Source organism: Coregonus lavaretus, assembly GCF_964263955.1.
Source record: "Coregonus lavaretus genome assembly, chromosome: 2".
NCBI lineage: Eukaryota > Metazoa > Chordata > Actinopteri > Salmoniformes > Salmonidae > Coregonus > Coregonus lavaretus.
In genome coordinates this window covers 82941369-82962663 of record NC_139989.1, presented here as the reverse complement: position 1 = coordinate 82962663, position 21295 = coordinate 82941369, and the positions used below count along the sequence as shown (strand labels likewise).

At 42.3% G+C, this 21295-nt stretch overlaps 2 protein-coding genes and 1 long non-coding RNA gene across 3 annotated transcripts in view; all 3 read right to left on the bottom strand.

Moving 5' to 3' along the window:
* LOC311140907 (NACHT, LRR and PYD domains-containing protein 3-like) overlaps positions 1-21295 on the bottom strand; it is a 466410-nt gene that overhangs the window by 418653 nt on the left and 26462 nt on the right. The gene's annotated exons all lie outside the window — the stretch shown is intronic.
* LOC311142435 overlaps positions 1-21295 on the bottom strand; it is a 66411-nt gene that overhangs the window by 39460 nt on the left and 5656 nt on the right. The window lies entirely within an intron of this gene.
* Positions 10750-19696, bottom strand: LOC311099237 (NLR family CARD domain-containing protein 3-like; the record flags this gene model as incomplete). Its single annotated transcript, XM_084139925.1, has 5 exons — positions 10750-11780; positions 12281-12327; positions 12652-12825; positions 15084-15253; positions 17951-19696. Coding segments are annotated over 5 exons (2664 nt in total), but the record flags the coding sequence as incomplete, so codon positions are not given.

The window sequence follows — 21295 nt, the reverse complement described above, 5'->3', positions numbered from 1 at the left end:
CCCAACAACAACAACAACCCCCCTCAAACAAACACAGAGACAGTCAGCCAATGAAATTACAGGATCAATCATACTAATTAGAAGGGCAGAAGCACGCATGATAAGAAATGGAGGCTCATTGTCACACCTGTGACATATGCTTTAAGATACAAACGTCAAATACATGTCGACAATCCTTCCTCCAAAAGGACCCTTCTATGGGATCACATGTCATGAAAATCCCCCAAAAAGTAATGTTCTTCTTTATTTTACTAGCTTCGTGAGGAATCACCCAAAGAACAAATTCACAATGGAAACTTTAGTCCTACCTGAACCTCTCGTTGAGTCTTTGAAAGGAAGTTCAAATCCAAGGACACAGAAAGAATCCAATGGAACACGGTGATGTCATAGAGAATGATAGAAGCCCTCTAGTGGCCAAAACCCGTATTATCATGGGCAGGGCCTTTGGGGGCTTCCACCATTTTAATTAATGTAGACAACTGGGTGGGACTTTCATCTTTATTGGCTGGCCACGCCTCCAACCACACCCGTACCTGCAGCCTTACAGGCATACTGCCTAATAGCCAACTATCATCACAATACATTGTGTTAACGTAGGATTGGCCGACTATCATCACAATACATCGTGTTAACACAGGCTTGGCCAACTATCATCACAATACATTGTGTTAACACAGGCTTGGCCGACTATCATCACAATACATTGTGTTAACACAGGCTTGGCCGACTATCATCACAATACATTGTGTTAACACAGGCTTGGCCGACTATCATCACAATACATTGTGTTAACGCAGGATTGGCCAACTATCATCACAATACATTGTGTTAACGTAGGATTGGCCAACTATCATCACAATACATTGTGTTAACACAGGCTTGGCCAAATATCATCACAATACATTGTGTTAACACAGGATTGGCCAACTATCCTCACAATACATCGTGTTAACACAGGCTTGGCCAAATATCATCACAATACATTGTGTTAACACAGGATTGGCCAACTATCATCACAATACATTGTGTTAACGTAGGATTGGCCAACTATCATCACAATACATTGTGTTAACGTAGGATTGGCCAACTATCATCACAATACATCGTGTTAACACAGGCTTGGCCAACTATCATCAAAATACATCATGTTAACACACACACACACACACACACACACACACACACACACACACACACACACACACACACACTCACACACACACACAAACACACACACACACACACACACACACACAGACACACACACACACACACACACACACAGACACACACACACACACACACACACACACACACACACACACACACACACACACAGACACACACACACACACACACACACACACAGACACACACACACACACACACACACACACACACACACACAACGCTGGAGCCATGAGCTGTTAAAGCCATCGTCAGTTTGGGTCTTGATGTCACAGTAGTGATGATGTAATCACTAAGCGACTCTGGTGTTGTGATGAGTCATCGGCACTGGACGGGGACTAATGCCTTTTACCCTCTTCTCTCTCCTGCCCCTCCTCCTCCTCCTCCTCCTCCTCCTCCTCTGCATCCTCTTCCTAATATTCTTCCTCCTCCTCCTCCTCCTGCTCTTCCTCCTCTTCCTAATATTTTTCATCTTCCTCCTCCTCCTCCTCCTCCTCCTCCTCTTCCTAATGTTCTTCCTCCTCCTCCTCCCCCTCTTCCTCCTCCTCCTCCTCCTCCCCCTCTTCCTCCTCTTCCTAATATTCTTCTTCCTCCTCCTCCTCCTCCTCCTCCTACTCCTCCTCCCCCTCTTCCTCCTCTTCCTAATATTCTTCATCTTCCTCCTCCTCTTCCTCCTCTTCCTAATATTCTTATTTTTCTTCCTCCTCCTCCTCCTCCCCCTCTTCCTCCTCCTCCTCCTCCTCCTCCTCCCCCTCTTCCTCCTCTTCCTAATATTCTTCCTCCACCTCCTCCTCCTCCTCCTCCCCCTCCTCTTCCTCTCTTCCCTGCTAGGGCAGTATGATGTTATGAAACGTTTAGATCTAAATATATACGATGTAGACCATCTGACCTCTTTAGTTGAGCAGCCAGGTCACACCAGATCCACTGCAGTATTAACCGTTTGTCCAGGTCCCCAGGATGCCAGGAGATGCCTTCAATACTGTCCACTAGGGGCAAACGTGAACACCTATTACTATCTCAATACTGTCCACTAGGGGCAAACATCTATTTTCTATCTAGTAGGTTCGCAGCTTGCTACGGTGTTAAGCCGCGAGCTATGGCTTCGAGGATCGCGAGTTCAATCTCAGTGCTAGTTTAAACCTATCCCAAATCCTTAACCCTTACCTTAACCAGTCAGAAATAATGCCTAAAGCATTTTTATCTGAGACATTCCCTTTGCCTTCCTGAGCCTTCCTACCCAGGTGTCTCAATGAGCTCTCACAGTCTCACTGCAGAATTAGACATTTTTGCACTTTTCTCTAAACTTAAAATTTCGAAGTTGCTCCAAACGTCAAATTTAGAAGTTGCTCCAAACGTCAAATTTAAAAGTTAAGGGTCAAGGTTAAGGGTTAAGGTTTGGGGTAGGGTAAAAAAATATTTTAAAAAATAATGAGTGTCTGCAACTGGGATTGAACACGCAACCTTTTCATCCAGAGTCATGGGATTACATAACCTTAGCAAAACCCAAGTCTACTTGGTGGTAATAACGCTCACTGTTGCCGCTAGTGGTCGGTTTTTAAGGCATTTCCTGACTTCCTCATGACATGGACAGACGTCCAGTTTAGAAATCAATCTTGAGCAATCTGGCTGGTCTAAAACAGATATTAGACCCAGGTCAGTCTAGTTTCCCTTCAATCCCAAACTTAACGCGGCAATCAGCAATTGAAACAATAACAAAGCTACTCCACACCCGTTTCGGTAAAAAGCTGAGGGATGGAGCTGGATAAATGTATCCTCTCTCAATGTATAGACAGAGCTATGGATGCAAGGACTGACCATCCACGATATCAACATTATAACTCTAACCTACACAGACTAAGGACTGACCATCCCCGATATCAACATTATAACTCTAACCTATAGAGACCAAGGACTGACCATCCATGATATCAACATTATAACTCTAACCTATACAGACCAAGGACTGACCATCCACGATATCAACATTATAACTCTAACCTATACAGACCAAGGACTGACCATCCATGATATCAACATTATAACTCTAACCTATACAGACCAAGGACTGACCATCCACGATATCAACATTATAACTCTAACCTATACAGACCAAGGACTGACCATCCACGATATCAACATTATAACTCTAACCTATACAGACCAAGGACTGACCATCCACGATATCAACATTATAACTCTAACCTATACAGACCAAGGACTGACCATCCACGATATCAACATTATAACTCTAACCTATAGAGACCAAGGACTGACCATCCCCGATATCAACATTATAACTCTAACCTATACAGACCAAGGACTGACCATCCATGATATCAACATTATAACTCTAACCTATACAGACCAAGGACTGACCATCCATGATATCAACATTATAACTCTAACCTATACAGACCAAGGACTGACCATCCACGATATCAACATTATAACTCTAACCTATAGAGACCAAGGACTGACCATCCACGATATCAACATTATAACTCTAACCTATACAGACCAAGGACTGACCATCCACGATATCAACATTATAACTCTAACCTATACAGACCAAGGACTGACCATCCACGATATCAACATTATAACTCTAACCTATACAGACCAAGGACTGACCATCCATGATATCAACATTATAACTCTAACCTATACAGACCAAGGACTGACCATCCACGATATCAACATTATAACTCTAACCTATACAGACCAAGGACTGACCATCCACGATATCAACATTATAACTCTAACCTATACAGACCAAGGACTGACCATCCACGATATCAACATTATAACTCTAACCTATACAGACCAAGGACTGACCATCCATGATATCAACATTATAACTCTAACCTATAGAGACCAAGGACTGACCATCCATGATATCTACATTATAACTCTAACCTATACAGACCAAGGACTGACCATCCACGATATCAACATTATAACTCTAACCTATACAGACCAAGGACTGACCATCCATGATATCAACATTATAACTCTAACCTATACAGACCAAGGACTGACCATCCACGATATCAACATTATAACTTTAACCTATACAGACCAAGGACTGACCATCCACGATATCAACATTATAACTCTAACCTATACAGACCAAGGACTGACCATCCATGATATCAACATTATAACTCTAACCTATACAGACCAAGGACTGACCATCCATGATATCAACATTATAACTCTAACCTATACAGACCAAGGACTGACCATCCATGATATCAACATTATAACTCTAACCTATACAGACCAAGGACTGACCATCCACGATATCAACATTATAACTCTAACCTATACAGACCAAGGACTGACCATCCACGGTATCAACATTATAACTCTAACCTATACAGACCAAGGACTGACCATCCACGATATCAACATTATAACTCTAACCTATACAGACCAAGGACTGACCATCCCCGATATCAACATTATAACTCTAACCTATACAGACCAAGGACTGACCATCCATGATATCAACATTATAACTCTAACCTATACAGACCAAGGACTGACCATCCACGATATCAACATTATAACTCTAACCTATAGAGACCAAGGACTGACCATCCACGATATCAACATTATAGTTTTAACCACGTTTTGATGCTCTACAGTGTTGATGTTTATGTTGTTTACAAACATTTGCATAAAATAAGTAATTATTTTGGGTTCTGACGGGGTACCACTGTCACGGTACTGATGTGGATGCGGTGGTGAAGTCAGGCTCAGGACACAGAGGATAAGTCAAAACGACTTTACTGAAATACTTGGAACAAATACAAAATAAATGGCCTCGAAACACCGGAGGCGAATTAATACGCGAAATGCGTAAAAACACCCACAAACAAAAGTACCGAACCTCGACACCAAACGACAGGCGGACAATAACACACAACTACCAAACATAACACAGGGAAACGTATAGGTGACATAATCATGACAGAATACGAAACAGGTGCACTTAACTAGACATGACAAAACAAACATCGAAAACATCAAATGGTGGCAGCTAGTACTCCGGGGACGACGAACGCCGAAGCCTGCCCGAGCAAGGAGGAGGAGCAGCCTCGGCTGAAACCGTGACATTACCACAGTGGAAGCATGTGACTTGATTTACCGGTCTCTGAATTTTCAGTTGAAACTCTGTGATCAACTTTTTATTTATTTGAAAGGAACACAGACAAGAACAAATAGCAGCAGGAATGTTTATACAACTAGAGACACAATACTGTTAAAATATATATCAGTATATTATGGAAACTAGTTATTGCAGATAAATACAATTATAATAAACCACATATACACATTGTGTTGTTTGGCTAGCCCCATGGATCCTAGCAGTGGATAGTTCTAAATAAATGATATCTATAAAAGTGCTGATCCAATGAGGTGTGGTGGTTGCCATCTTAGTTCCAACATCTTTTTAGCTGCTGTCCAACCTGACAACATTATACGTCTTTGCTGTAATGACAGTGGTGAATTATCATTCAGTAATAACAGTTTGGGGGAACAAGGTATGAGGATACCTCTTTCCAAAACATGTCCCCTGGTCACTCCCAGTACATATGATTAAAGGAGTCCAAGGCACCTTGATTACATAGATCACACAGAGGAGCAGTTGTGATTTCTATTAAATGATGTTTTCTAGGTAGAAGGTATACCATGATGATTAGGATTGTTAGATGAACCCACTAAGTTCCTGATGAACTCAACTGGTGAGCCTCTTTAGCAGCTAGTTCCATGGACTCACTGATTTCAATGTCCTTTGCCAAGGTCAGATGACTTTCAGTCAACAGTCTCTTTTGTGTAGCTTCACTCCGTAGCCCACATACTAGTCTGTCTCTAATGATGTCATTTAGAACAGCATTAAACTCAGTGTTCTGATAGTTTCTTTAATGCAGCAGCAAACATTGTTACTGATTCTCCCTCTTCCTGATGTCTCCTGTGGAACCTGAACCTTTCAGCAATAACTAGTGGTTCTGGTGAAAAATGTCCTTTAAGTATCTCCACAATATCCCCATACGTCTTATTACCTGTTCTGTCTGGCTGTAGCAGGCTGCCTAGTAAATTAAATGTCTTTGGCCCCATTACACTAAAACATGTAGGCACAATGTTGTCCTCATCCATGTCATTTACAATAACAAAATATTCAAACCGTTCTGTATATGAGCTCCACTGCTCAATACTTTTATGAAACTGTCCAATGTTTCCAACAATTCCAATATTTTTTCATTTCTCAATAAGCTCATGATTGTCACTCACTTCAATATTGTCCTCAACCACAGCAATATTTTCCTCAGTCACGTGATCTTCATTCCCTTCACTCACTGACGTTTCCTCCTAAATTCGCTAATTTAGCAGATTTAATTAAAAGGTTTGTCTTCACAGTTCAATAAATGTCCTTTCCTTTAATCACTGTATATTCCTCCTTTTTAATCACGTTGTTTTCCAGCTCCGATGTCCGTCTCGAGTCCTTTTCTGACGTCCATGACGATGTTAACTCCAGTGGTGGAAAAAGTACCCAATTGTCATACTTGAGTAAAAGTAAAGATCCCTTAACAGAAAATGACTCAACTAAAAGTGAAAGTCACCCAGTGAAATACTACTTGAGTAAAAGTCTAAAAGTATTTGGTTTTAAATATACTTAAGTATCAAAAGTAAATGTAATTGCTAAAATATACTAAAGTATCAAAAGTAAAAGTACAATTATAAATAATTTCAAATTCCTTACATAAAGCAAACCAGACGATTTTCTTGTTTTAAAAATGTACGTTCATCCAGAGGCAAACTCCAACACTCAGACAATTTACAAACAAAGCATTTGTGTTTAGTGAGTCTGCCAGATCAGAGGCAGTAGGGATGTTCTCTTGATAAGTGTGTGAATTGGACCATTTTCTGTCCTGCTAAGCATTCAAAATGTAACAAGTACTTTTGGGTGTCAGGGAAAATGTATGGAGTAAAAAGTACATTATTTTCTTTAGGAATGTGGTGAAGTAAAAGTAAAAGTTGTCAAAAATATAAATAGTAAAGTCAAGTACAGATACCCCAAAAAACTACTTAAGTAGTACTTTAAAGTATTTTTACTTAAGTACTTTACACCACTGGTTAACTCTCTTTCTTAGCTAGCTAGACTATGCACTTGCCTCTGCTAGCAATACACTGTGCTAACATTAGCCTATTCTGTACCACAGAAAATAACAGTTTTAAACAGTTGTAAAAACCCACTTCTTCCAGACAGAATAGTTCCTGTAGATTCAGACTTACTCATCACCAATCTTTTGTTATGTCTCGTGGGTTTCATAACCACGTCTGTATAACAATTAAATAATGATGAGACGGGAGACAGGAATCAGTTCAACCATTTATCTGGAACGTGATCATCTCAACACATACAAACCCCCATGATGCTCTGCAGCACAATCCCAATATACAACAAATACATAGATAAGTAAATGGACACTAAACAAAACTCATAGAGGAATTGAAATGTTCATTTCTAGAAAGTAGGGCCATGGGATAGGGTCAGAAAGGTCAGTATGTTTGATAACTGGTTACAGAAGTGACATAACAAGCATAAGGTCCATTATAACACAGTGAAGTAGAGGTGGGAGCTAAAAGCAGACATGGACAGTGAGACGGTGTGAGGAGGTCAGGGGTGAAACACTAGATCAGGACCGGTAGAAATGGCAGGGCTGGAAATAGACACAGAGACACATTCTGATCATGGCTCAGACCTGAGCTGAGACACCCAAACAGAAGATGGCATAGCAAAGTCCTGTCCAGTAGGCTATATGGGATTTCCTTTCATCAAAATACAACACATGGAAATGTGTCCAGTGTGTGTGTGTGTCCAGCATGTGTATGTCCAGTGTGTGTGTGTGTGTGTGTGTGTGTGTCCAGTGTGTGTCCACTGTGTGTCCAGTGTGTGTGTGTCAAGTGTGTGTGTGTCCAGTGTGTGTGAGTTCAGTGTGTGTGTGTGTCTAGTGTGTGTCTGTGTGTTCAGTGTGTGTGTCCAGTGTGTGTGTGTGTGTGTCCAGTGTGTGTGTGTGTGTGTGTGTCCAGTGTGTGTGTGTGTGTGTTCAGTGTGTGTGTGTGTGTCTAGTGTGTGTATGTGTGTTCAGTGTGTGTGTGTGTGTGTTCAGTGTGTGTGTGTCCAGTGTGTGTGTGTGTGTGTGTGTCCAGTGTGTGTTTGCAGTGTGTGTGTCCAGTGTGTTTGTGTGTGTGTGTGTGTCCAGTGTGTTTGTGTGTGTGTGTGTCCAGTGTATGTGTGTGTGTGTGTGTGTGTGTGTGTGTTTGTCCAGTGTGTGTGTGTCCAGTGTGAGTCTGTCCAGTGTGTGTGTGTCCAGTGTGTGTGTGTTTGTCCAGTGTGTGTGTTTGTGTGTGTGTCCAGTGTGTGTGTGTGTGTGTGTGTATGTGTGTTTGTGTGTGTCCAGTGTGTGTGTGGGTCCAGTGTGTGTGTGTTTGCCAGTGTGTGTGTTTGTGTGTGTGTCCAGTGTGTGTGTGTGTGTGTGTGTGTATGTGTGTTTGTGTGTGTCCAGTGTGTGTGTCCAGTGTGTGTGTGTTCAGTGTGTGTGTGTGTACAGTGTGTGTGTGTGTGTGTAGTGTGTGTGTGTGTGTATGTGTGTTTGTGTGTGTCCAGTGTGTGTGTCCAGTGTGAGTGTGTCCAGTGTGTGTGTGTCCAGTGTGTGTTTGTCCAGTGTGTGTGTGTGTCCAGTGTTTGTGTGTGTGTGTGTCATGTGTGTGTGTCCAGTGTGTGTGTGTGTGTGTGTTCAGTGTGTGTGTGTCCAGTGTTTGTGTGTGTGTGTCCAGTGTGTGTCCACTGTGTGTTCAGTGTGTGTGTGTGTCATGTGTGTGTGTCCAGTGTGTGTGTGTGTGTGTGTTCAGTGTTTGTGTGTCCAGTGTTTGTGTGTGTGTGTCCAGTGTGTGTCCACTGTGTGTCCAGTGTGTGTGTCAAGTGTGTGTGTGTGTGTCCAGTGTGTGTCCACTGTGTGTCCAGTGTGTGTGTGTCCAGTGTGTGTGTGTGTGTCCAGTGTGTGTGTGTGTGTGTGTTTGTTTGTCCAGTGTGTGTGTGTGTGTGTGTGTATGTGTTCAGTGTGTGTGTGTGTCTAGTGTGTGTATGTGTGTTCAGTGTGTGTGAGTTCAGTGTGTGTGTGTGTCTAGTGTGTGTGTGTGTGTCCAGTGTGTGTGTGTGTGTGTGTCCAGTGTGTGTGTGTGTGTTCAGTGTGTGTGTGTGTCTAGTGTGTGTATGTGTGTTCAGTGTGTGTGTGTGTGTGTGTGTGTTCAGTGTGTGTGTGTCCAGTGTGTGTGTGTGTGTGTGTGTGTGTGTGTGTGTGTGTGTGTGTGTCCAGTGTGTGTTTGCAGTGTGTGTGTGTGTGTGTGTGTGTGTGTGTGTTCAGTGTGTTTGTGTGTGTGTCCAGTGTGTGTGTGTGTGTGTGTGGGTGTTTAGTGTGTGTGTGTGTGTCCCCAGTGTGTTTGTGTGTGTGTGTGTGTTTCCAGTGTGTTTGTGTGTGTGTGTGTGTGTCCAGTGTATGTGTGTGTGTGTGTGTGTTTGTCCAGTGTGTGTGTGTCCAGTGTGTGTGTGTTTGTCCTGTGTGTGTGTGTTTGTGTGTGTGTCCAGTGTGTGTGTGTGTGTGTGTGTGTGTGTATGTGTGTTTGTGAGTGTCCAGTGTGTGTGTCCAGTGTGTGTGTGGGTCCAGTGTGTGTGTGTTTGCCCAGTGTGTGTGTTGTGTGTGTGTCCAGTGTGTGTGTGTGTGTGTGTGTGTGTATGTGTGTGTGTCCAGTGTGTGTGTGTGTGTGTTCAGTGTTTGTGTGTCCAGTGTTTTTGTGTGTGTGTCCAGTGTGTGTGTGTGTGTGTGTCCAGTGTGTGTGTGTGTCCAGTGTGTGTCCACTGTGTGTCCAGTGTGTGTGTGTGTGTGTGTCCAGTGTGTGTGTGTGTGTGTGTCCAGTGTGTGTCCACTGTGTGTCCAGTGTGTGTGTGTGTCAAGTGTGTGTGTGTGTGTGTGTGTCCAGTGTGTGTGTGTCGTGTGTGTGTGTGTGTGTCCAGTGTGTGTGTGTGTGTGTGTGTCCAGTGTGTGTGTGTGTGTGTGTGTGTCCAGTGTGTGTGTGTGTTCAGTGTGTGTGTGAGTGTCTAGTGTGTGTATGTGTGTTCAGTGTGTGTGAGTTCAGTGTGTGTGTGTGTCTAGTGTGTGTGTGTGTGTCCAGTGTGTGTGTGTGTGTGTGTGTCCAGTGTGTGTGTGTGTGTTCAGTGTGTGTGTGTGTCTAATGTGTGTATGTGTGTTCAGTGTGTGTGTGTGTGTGTGTGTGTTCAGTGTGTGTGTCCAGTGTGTGTGTGTGTGTGTGTGTGTGTGTCCAGTGTGTGTTTGCAGTGTGTGTGTCTAGTGTGTGTGTGTGTGTTCAGTGTGTTTGTGTGTGTGTGTGTGTCCAGTGTGTTTGTGTGTGTGTGTGTGTGTGTGTCCAGTGTATGTATGTGTGTGTGTGTGTGTGTGTGTTTGTCCAGTGTGTGTGTGTTTCCAGTGTGAGTCTGTCCAGTGTGTGTGTGTGTGTGTGTGTGTGTGTATGTGTGTTTGTGTGTGTCCAGTGTGTGTGTCCAGTGTGTGTGTGGGTCCAGTGTGTGTGTGTTTGTCCAGTGTGTGTGTTGTGTGTGTGTCAAGTGTGTGTGTGTGTGTGTGTGTATGTGTGTGTATGTGTGTTTGTGTGTGTCCAGTGTGTGTGTCCAGTGTGTGTGTGTTCAGTGTGTGTGTTTGTACAGTGTGTGTTTGTGTGTCTAGTGTGTGTGTGTGTGTGTGTATGTGTGTTTGTGTGTGTCCAGTGTGTGTGTCCAGTGTGAGTGTGTCCAGTGTGTGTGTGTCCAGTGTGTGTGTGTCCAGTGTGTGTGTGTCCAGTGTGTGTGTGTGTCCAGTGTTAGTGTGTGTGTGTGTGTCCTGTGTGTGTGTCCAGTGTGTGTGTGTTTGTGTTCAGTGTTTGTGTGTCCAGTGTGTGTGTGTGTGTGTCCAGTGTGTGTGTGTGTGTCAGTGTTACCATGGTTATTATTTACAGGGACACTGAGGCGTCAAACCAAACATTAAACCCTGGATAGAGGGGCTCAGTGAATGTGGAGTGGAATGTGTACAGGTGGGTCAGTGTGTCAGAGGAGACTCTGTAGAAGGACAGAGTGCCGGCTGGCCAGTCCAGATACACTCCTACTCTGCGGGAGCCGGAGGAGGGGACGTCTATGGCAGTGTGATTATTATTGTGCCAGGCTCCGTAACTGTTGTTATAGTAGTCCAGACACCAGGACTTGTCATTGTATCCAATAATACAGTCAGCACCCCTTCCTCTCCTGCTGATTCCTTTATATGCCACTCCTATACCAGCCCCTCTCCCACTCCACTCTACCTCCCAGTAACAGCGCCCAGTCAGACCTTCTCTACACAGCACCTGACTATAGATCTCAAATCTCTCTGGGTGATCAGGATACGGCTGTTGATTCTCTTCCGTATGTGTCACCTTTCTGTTCTCCTCAGACAGAGAGAGGATTCTGCTTATTGTGTTTAGGTCCAGTGTGAGATCACAGACATCTGATGGATGAAACCAGACACAATATTAGAAATCATCATCATTCACATTAGAATGTTAACTCACTTTTCACTAATTCATTTAATGTAGATGTTTCTAGGTATCAAAAGGAGAAGTTAAGGTAACTTGAGACTTGTTAAATGATCATATTTTACTGTATGGTAATATAAAACACACTTATTCCCATTAATTACACACACACACATCCTGAACACACACACACACATCCTGTACACACACAAACACATTGAACACACACACACATCCTGAACACACACACACTGGAAACACATCCTGAACACACACTGGACACACACACACATTTATTTTCTTCATGCATGAACACACACACACATTTCTAAAGTAACACGAACACGCCACACACACATACACAGACACACTGTCAAAGCAACTAGTAAGTAATGATGGTGGTCTTTGACTTTGACTTCACTTGAATTAAGACTTATTCTTAGTCATATTCTTCCCAGCAGTCAACACTCACATTTTCTAAGTCCAGGTTTCATTGTGTACTCTCCACCATGTTCCACACTGTAGCGGTAAGCAGAAGAACAGACAGTCATTGAGGGATACACCTGAACTCACACACACACAAACACACACACACACACACACATATACACACACACACACACACACACACACACACACACACACACACACACACACACACACACACACACACTCACACACACACACACACACACACACACACACACACACACACACTGGACACACACACACACACACAGTCTTTATATAACTTAGTCCAAGTGGTGGTCAGAATGTTTGTCTTAACTAGCCTGATAACTCCAACATGTCTGATATGAACATTGACATAAACCCTCTACATACTTGAGTTTCTCCAGTCTGCAGTGTGGATCCTCCAGTCCAGCAGAGAGCAGTCTGCCTCCTGAGTCTCCTGGGTGATTGTAGCTCAGGTCCAGCTCTCTCAGGTGTGAGGGGTTTGACTTCAGAGCTGAGACCAGAGAAGCACAGCCTTCCTCTGTGACTAGACAGCGTGACAGCCTGCAAAGAGTCAAATCATATTAAAACCACACTGCTATTCTTTGGTGGTGAAAATAGTGGCAGTATATTTTCAACATATTCAGATATATCAGTGTCCTGAAACCTGCCATATCTATTCATAAACGAATGTATCATTATTAGAAATGACAAATTATCAAAGTATTGCTTGTAGATAGAAAAATGCATATGACAAATATTTGAGTAGACTGACCAGAGCAGTTTAAAAAGCAGTATCAGTCAAAAGACAGACAGTGAGGTATCAGATTTAGATTGTATTGAGTATACAGTCCACACCATATCTATTTTGACAGTGAAGCTAACATTTTAAATGTGGCTCTATACTCCAGCATTTTGGATTTGAGATCAAATGTTTCATATGAGGTGACAGTATATAATGTCACCTTTTATTTTAGGGTATTTTAATACATATCTGTTTCACCATTTAGAAAAATAAAAGCCCTTTATGTATCAAGTCCCCCTATTTGAAGAAGTCATAAGTATTCTGACCAATTCACTTATAGTGTATTAAAGTAGTCAAAAGTTTAGTATTTGGTCCCATATTCTTTGAATGCAATGACTAAATCAAGCCTGTGACTGCCATGATTGAGAAAGATCATGAATGAATCATGAATAATAATGAGTGAGAAAGTTACAGAGGCTACAACAAAACATGCTAACCTCTCACCATTACCAATAACAGAGGGGGTATGATCCTTGTTCCTCTGTAACTTTCTCATTCATCATCATGTAAACTCAACTTCCAGACTCACATAAAGAATCTCCAATCCAAAGTTAAATCTAGAATCGGCTTCCTATTTCGCAACAAAGCCTCCTTCACTCATGCTGCCAAACATGCCCTCGTAAAACTGACTATCCTACCGATCCTTGACTTCGGCGATGTCATTTACAAAATAGCCTCCAACACTCTACTCAGCAAATTGGATGTAGTCTATCACAGTGCCATCCGTTTTGTCTCCAAAGCCCCATACACTACCCACCACTGTGACCTGTACGCTCTTGTTGGCTGGTCCTCACTACATGTTCGTCGTCAAACCCACTGGCTCCAGGCCATCTATAAATCACTGCTAGGCAAATCCCCGCCTTATCTTAGCTCATTGGTCACCATAGCAGCACCCACCCGTAGTCTGCGCTCCAGCAGGTATATCTCACTGGTCATTCCCAAAGCCAACACCTCCTTTGGCCGCCATTCCTTCCAGTTCTCTGCTGCCAATGACTGGAACGAATTGCAAAAATCTCTGAAGCTGGAGACTCTTATCTCCCCCAATAACTTTAAGCATCAGTTGTCAGAGCACCTTACCGATCACTGCACCTGTACACAGCCCATCTGAAATTAGCCCACCCAACTACCTCATCCCTATATTGTTATTTAATTTGCTCTTTTGCACCCCAGTATCTCTATTTGCACATAATCTCTTGCACATCTAGCATTCCAGTGTTAATACTATTGTAATTATTCTGCACTATAGCCTATTTATTGCCTTACCTCCATAACTTGCTACATTTGCACACACTGTATATATATTTTCTGTTGTATTTCTGACTTTATGTTTTTTTTTTACCCCATATGTAACTCTGTGTTGTTTTTATTGCACTACTTTGCTTTATCTTGGCCAGGTCGCAGTTGTAAATGAGAACCTGTTCTCAACTGGCTTACCTGGTTAAATAAAGGTGAAAAAAAAAAAAAAAAAAAAAAAATTCACGATTCATTCATGATTATTCATAATCATGGTAGCATCCACATGAATGTAGAAGTGTTCAGAAACATCTTCTATTCTTACTGACAATACAAGTGAAGTGACTCCAAAATGACAGGACATTATTCACCATTCAGTTTCTATTAGGAAAAACATAATCCAAAACACAACCAAGTTTGTAGAATCACAGGCTTGATGTAATCACTGCAGGTAAGGAATATGGGACCAAATACTAAACTTATGACTAAATGAATTTGTCCAAATAATTACGACTTCTTCAAATGGGAGAACTAGACACATAAAATTTCTATCTAAACGGTAAAACAGATATGTATGAAAAACCTAAAATAAAAGGTGACATTCTGTACTGTTGCCTAATATGAAACATTATATCTCAAATCCAAAATGCTGGAGCATAGCGCCAAATGTAAAACTGTAAGCTTCACTGTCCAAACACATATGGTGTGGACTATGTGTGCCTGGTAAACACATGTGGATCTGGTGAACAGTTATCACTTGTTGACCAACTACAGGAATACTGACCTCAGAGTCTCCAGTTTACAGTGGGGATTCCCCAGTCCAGCAGAGAGCAGCTTCACTCCTGAATCCTTCAGGTCATTGTTACTCAGATCCAGCTCTCTCAGGTGTGAGGGGTTTGACTTCAGAGCTGAGACCAGAGAAGCACAGCCTTCCTCTGTGACTAGACAGCCTGACAGCCTGCAAAGAGTCAAATCATATTAAAACCACACTGATATTCTTTGGTGGTGAAAATATATTTTTTCAACATTTTCAGATACATCAGTGTCCTGACACCTGCCATATCTATTCATATTTAGTAGTGTTTAGAAACATGCTATCTACTGTTAATAATGATACATTAATTTATATACAGTACCAGTCAAAAGTTTGGACACACCTACTCATTCAAGTTTTTGTTTAGTTTTTAAAAAACTATTTTTCTACATTGTAGAATAATAGTGAAGACATCAAAACTATGAAATAACACATATGGAATCATGTAGTAACCAAAAAAGTGTTAAATTAATCAAAATATATTTTATATTTGAGATTCTTCAAATAGCCACCCTTTGCCTTGATGACAGCTTTGCACACTCTTGGCATTCTCTCAACCAGCTTCATGAGGTAGTCACCTGGAATTCATTTCAATTAACAGGTGTGCCTTCTTCAAAGTTAATTTGTGGAATTTCTTTCCTTCTTAATGTGTTTGAGCCAATCAGTTGTGTTGTGACAAGGTAGGGGGGTATACAGAAGATAGCCCTATTTGGTAAAAGACCAAGTCCATATTATGGCAAGAACAGCTCAAATAGGCAAAGAGAAACGACAGTCCATCATTACTTTAAGACATGACGGCCAGTCAATACGGAACATTTCAAGAACTTCGAACATTTCTTCAAGTGCAGTCGCAAAAAACATCAAGCGCTATGATGAAACTGGCTCTCATGAGGACCGCCACAGGAATGGAAGACCCAGAGTTACCTCTGCTGCAGAGGATAAGTTCATTAGAGTTACCAGCCTCAGAAATTGCAGCCCAAATAAATGCATCAAAAAGTTCAAGTCACAGACACATCTCAACATCAACTGTTCAGAGGAGACTGTGTGAATCAGGCCTTCATGGTCGAATTGCTGCAAAGAAACCACTACTAAAGGACACCAATAAGGAGAAGAGACCTGCTTGGGCCAAGAAACACGAGCAATGGACATTACACAGGTGGACATTTGTCCTTTGGTCTGGAGTGCAAATGGGCGATTTTTGGTTCCAACCGCCATGTCTTTGTGAGAAGCGGTGTGGGTGAACGGATGATCTCCGCATGTGTAGTTCCCACCGTAAAGCATGGAGGAGGAGGTGTTATGGTGTGGGGGTGCTTTGCTGGTGACACTGTTTGTGATTTATTTAGAATTCAAGGCACACTTATCCAGCATGGCTACCACAGCATTCTGCAGTGATACGCCATCCCATCTGGTTTGGGCTTAGTGTGACTATCATTTGTTTTTCAACAGGACAATGACCCAACACACTTCCAGGCTGTGTAAGGGCTATTTGACCAAGAAGGAGAGTGATTGAGTGCTGCATCAGGTGACCTGGCCTCCACAATCACCCAACCTCAACCCAATTGAGATGGTTTGGGATGAGTTGGAACACAAAGTGAAGGAAAAGCAGCCAACAAGTGCTCGGCATATGTGGGAACTCTTTCAAGACTGTTGGAAAAGCATTCCAGGTGAAGCTGGTTGAGAGAATGCCAAGAGTGTGCAAAGCTGTCATCAAGGCACAGGGTGGTTATTTGAAGAATTTCAAATAACAAATATATTTTATTTGTTTAACACTTTTTTGGTTACTACATGATTCCATATGTGTTATTTCATAGTTTTAATGTCTTCACTATTATTTTACAATGTAGAAAATAGTAAAAATAAAGAAAAGCCCTTGAATGAGTAGGTGTGTCCAAACTTTTGACTGGTACTGTACATAAATGAATGAATGTATCATTATTAACAATAGATCACATTTTTCTAAATTAATCATTGTGTGTGCGTGTGTGTGTGTCCAGTGTGTGTGTGTGTGTGTGTGTGTGTGTGTGTGTGTGTGTGTCCAGTGTGTGTGTGTCCATTGTCTTTGTGTGTGTGTGTGCCCAGTATGTGTGTGTGTGTGTCCAGTGTGTGTGTCCAGTGGGGGTGTGTCCAGTGTGTGTGTGTGTGTCCAGTATGTGTGTGTGTGTGTGTGTGTGTGTCCAGTGTGTGTGTGTCCATTGTGTTTTTGTGTGTGTGTGCCCAGTATGTGTGTGTATGTGTCCAGTGTGTGTGTCCAGTGGGGGTGTGTCCAGTGTGTGTGTGTCCAGTGTGTTTGTGTGTGTGTGTGTGTCCAGTGTGTGTGTGTGTGTGTCCAGAGTGTGTCCAGTGTGTGTGTGGTCATTGAGTGATACAGGAATACTGACCTCAGAGTCTCCAGTCTGCAGTGTGGATCCTCCAGTCCAGCAGAGAGCAGTCTGACTCCTGAGTCTCCTGGGTGATTGTAGCTCAGGTCCAGCTCTCTCAGGTGTGAGGGGTTTGACTTCAGAGCTGAGACCAGAGAAGCACAGCCTTCCTCTGTAAGTCCACAGCCTGACAGCCTGACAGAGAGATCATCGTGATTTCACAAACACACTGTTAATTTAACACCAGTAGTGTAGAAGGACAATGGCAGATGCATTTGGTTTATTCTCTTAAACAACATATAGATTAATCTTCCGTCTCCTAGAATTGTATGGTCACATTGTTATACTAATGTGAACATCAATGCATTGATTCAATCTGTTTTTCAATAATACATATATTTCTCTGAACTGAATATTTCTTCCTGATGATTAGTACTTAAATGTCATTTTATGTACTCACAGAGCAGCTCTGGAGGCTTTGACCACTGGCAGCAGCCTCAGAAGACCTTCCTCTGATCTGGAGTATTTCTTCAGGTCAAACACATCCAGCTCCTTTTCTGAAGTCAGCAACACAAAGACCAGAGCTGACCACTGTGCAGGTGACAGTTTGGCTTCTGAGAGACTTCCTGAGCTCAGGTAGCTTTGGATCTCCTCCACTAGAGAATGGTCATTCAGTTCATTCAGACAGTGGAACAGATTGATGCACTTCTCTGGAGAGGGATTCTCCCTGATCTTCTCCTTGATGTACTTGACTGTTTCTTCATGGCTCTGTGAGCTGCTTCTTGTCTTTGTCAGTAGACCTCGTAAGTACTTCTGATTGGACTCCAGTGAGAGGCCCAGAAGGAAGCGGAGGAAAAGGTCCAGGTTTCCTGTCTCACTTTGTAAGGCTTTATCCACAGCACTCTTGTAGACAGTAACTTCAGTAACCTGCGGTTCGGCCATTAGATTCTCATTGTTGTTGATGAATGAGAGGAACACATGTACAGCAGCCAGAAACTCCTGAATGCTCAGATGCACGAAGCAGTACACCTTGTCCTGGTACAGCCCACATTCCTCTTTAAAGAGCTGTGTGCACAATCCTGAGTACACTGAGGCTTCATTGACATCAATGCCAGCCTCTTTCAGGTCTTCTTCATAGAAAATCAGATTGCCATTCACAAGCTGTTGAAAAGCCAGTTTTCCCAGTGACAGAATGCTCTCTTTATTCCAGTGTGGACCTGTCTCTTCTTTCCCAAGATACTTTTCATTCTTCTGTTTGGTATGAAACTCCACAAGGTGTGAGTACATCTCAGTCAGAGTCTTGGGCATCTCTTCTGTCTTATGTTTCAACATGTGTTCAAGGACTGTTGCAGAAATCCAACAGAAGACTGGAATGTGGCACATGATGTGGAGGCTCCTTGATGTCTTTATGTGTGAGATGATTCTGCTGGCCAGGTCCTCATCACTGAATCTCTTCCTGAAGTACTCCTCCTTCTGTGGGTCATTGAACCCTCGTACCTCTGTCACCTGGTCAACACACCCTGAAGGGATCTGATTGGCTGCTGCAGGTCGGGTAGTTATCCAGAGGAGAGCAGAGGGAAGCAGATTTCCCTTGATGAGATTTGTCAGCAGAACATCCACTGAGGTTGACTCTGTGACGTCACAACAGATCTTGTTCTTCTGGAAGTCTAGGGGCAGTCGGCACTCATCCAGACCATCAAAGATGAACAGAACTTTGTACTTGTCGTAGTTGGAGATTCTTGATTCTTTGGTTTCCACTGAGAAGTGACTGAGAAGTTCAATCAAAGTGTGTTTTTCCCCGTTCATCAAATTCAGCTCCCGAAAAGGGAATGAAAATACAAATTGGACATCCTGATTTGCTTTTCCTTCAGCCCAGTCCAGAATGAACTTCTGCACAGAGACTGTTTTTCCAATGCCAGCGACTCCCTTTGTCAGCACAGTTCTGATAAGTTTGTCTTGTCCAGTTAAGGGTTTGAAGATGTCGTTACATTTGATTGCAGTCTCTGGTCTTGCTTGTTTCCTGGTTGTTGTCTCAATCTGTCTCAGCTCATGTTCATTATTGACCTCTCCTGTTCCACCCTCTGTGATGTAGAGCTCTGTGTAGATCTTATTGAGAAGTGTTTGGTTTCCTTGTTTAGCGATCCCCTCAAATACACATTGAAACTTCTTCTTTAGATTAGATTTGAGTTCACGTTGGCAAATCACAGCAAGCTCATCTGAATCTAGAAATAACACAGAGGATATTAATTTTACGTCTGTTTTAATGCCTACAGTATTCTAGGACTGTTATACATTTTAAATTATAATAATTTCTTCGCTTAACTGACTGTATAAATCTGTAAATGTTTTCATAATGCATTACAGACTGGAGTGGCTGATTATATTATTCTCTCTCTCTCTCTCTCTCTCTCTCTCTCTCTCTCTCTCTCTCTCTCTCTCTCTCTCTCTCTCTCTCTCTCTCTATTAATCAACACAACACATCCCTGCTGCTACTTGATGAGGTCACTAGGTGTTGTGTTAAGGCTGCTACAATATCATTGAGGTACACAGCTACTTTAGCTGTACTTTAGCTACAGCTTTTAAATGTTCTAAAACAGCATTCAACATGAGGCAGACAGATCTTACTTTTCTCCAGTGTGTCAGCAAGCTCCTTCTGGTTCATTTTCCTCAGGACGTGCAGTGTGATCTTCAGAGCCCCCTCTCTGGCACTGCTCTCCTGCTTCTCATCTTCAGCATCCACCACTTCCTTATCCTGCTTCTGACTCTCAAAGCCTTCTGGGAGTTCTGGACTAAGAATCCTCTTGAACATCTTCAGCTCGTTCTTCACAAATGTCATAATATTCTCTTCAAGCAACTGAAATAAATCAAGTAAATAAGTTAAGCAAGAGACTAAATGCTTTCTCATTAACACTTTAATGAATGATTGACAGATCAACTTTACTTGAGGTAAACAAAAACAAATGTACATAACAGGACCACATACACTGAATATGGAGGCCAGGTCTGTTTGATGACTCTGGGAAGACTGACCACTGAGAATCTCTGACTCTGATCTCTCCTGTTGGTTTCTGTGGACAAAACATGAGATTACATCTCCTCATCCAGGGAGTGCACACACACACACACACACACACACACACACACACACACACACACACACACACACACACACACACACACACACACACACACACACACACACACACACAGGGAATGTTGTGTTAGTTTAATTTTGTTTCAGGACTATGAAAATGAAAAAAGGATTAGCCTATGGATTATGAAAACAACAAAAATAAATGGTAAAATGGGAGAGGAGAAATGACTAGAGACAGTGTTGTTTAACTCACTGACCATGACCCATGAGTTCTTCTTACCTTTGTTCACTAGAAGAGTCTCCCTCTCTGAAGTTTATAGGTTTACCCATAGACTGGTCACTCTTCATGGACACACAGCTGGGTACAGGGGAGGCTGGTCTCTCCTGCTTGATTGGGCTTCAACACAACAGAGACAAACATTACGTCTCTCATCTACTCTGAGCTCAGATTTGGAAACATAACAAGAGTTTCATTCCAAAACGCTATATATCCATTTTCAGAAATGTTCGTAAATTAGCTTCTATTGTTTAAAGAAATTATCAAATAAATGGTTGTGTTTTTTCACTAGCTAATCATGGCATGGTGTTGTTCAATGACAGGCATGTGTTTGATTAAAATCAATCACTTAATGGCTTCATTTCAGAGAGACACATAATTTTTTTGCAAAATGCTATATATCTGCCTCACTCTCAGAGAAATAAGTAGTACTGCTAGGTTTTACACAGTTAAA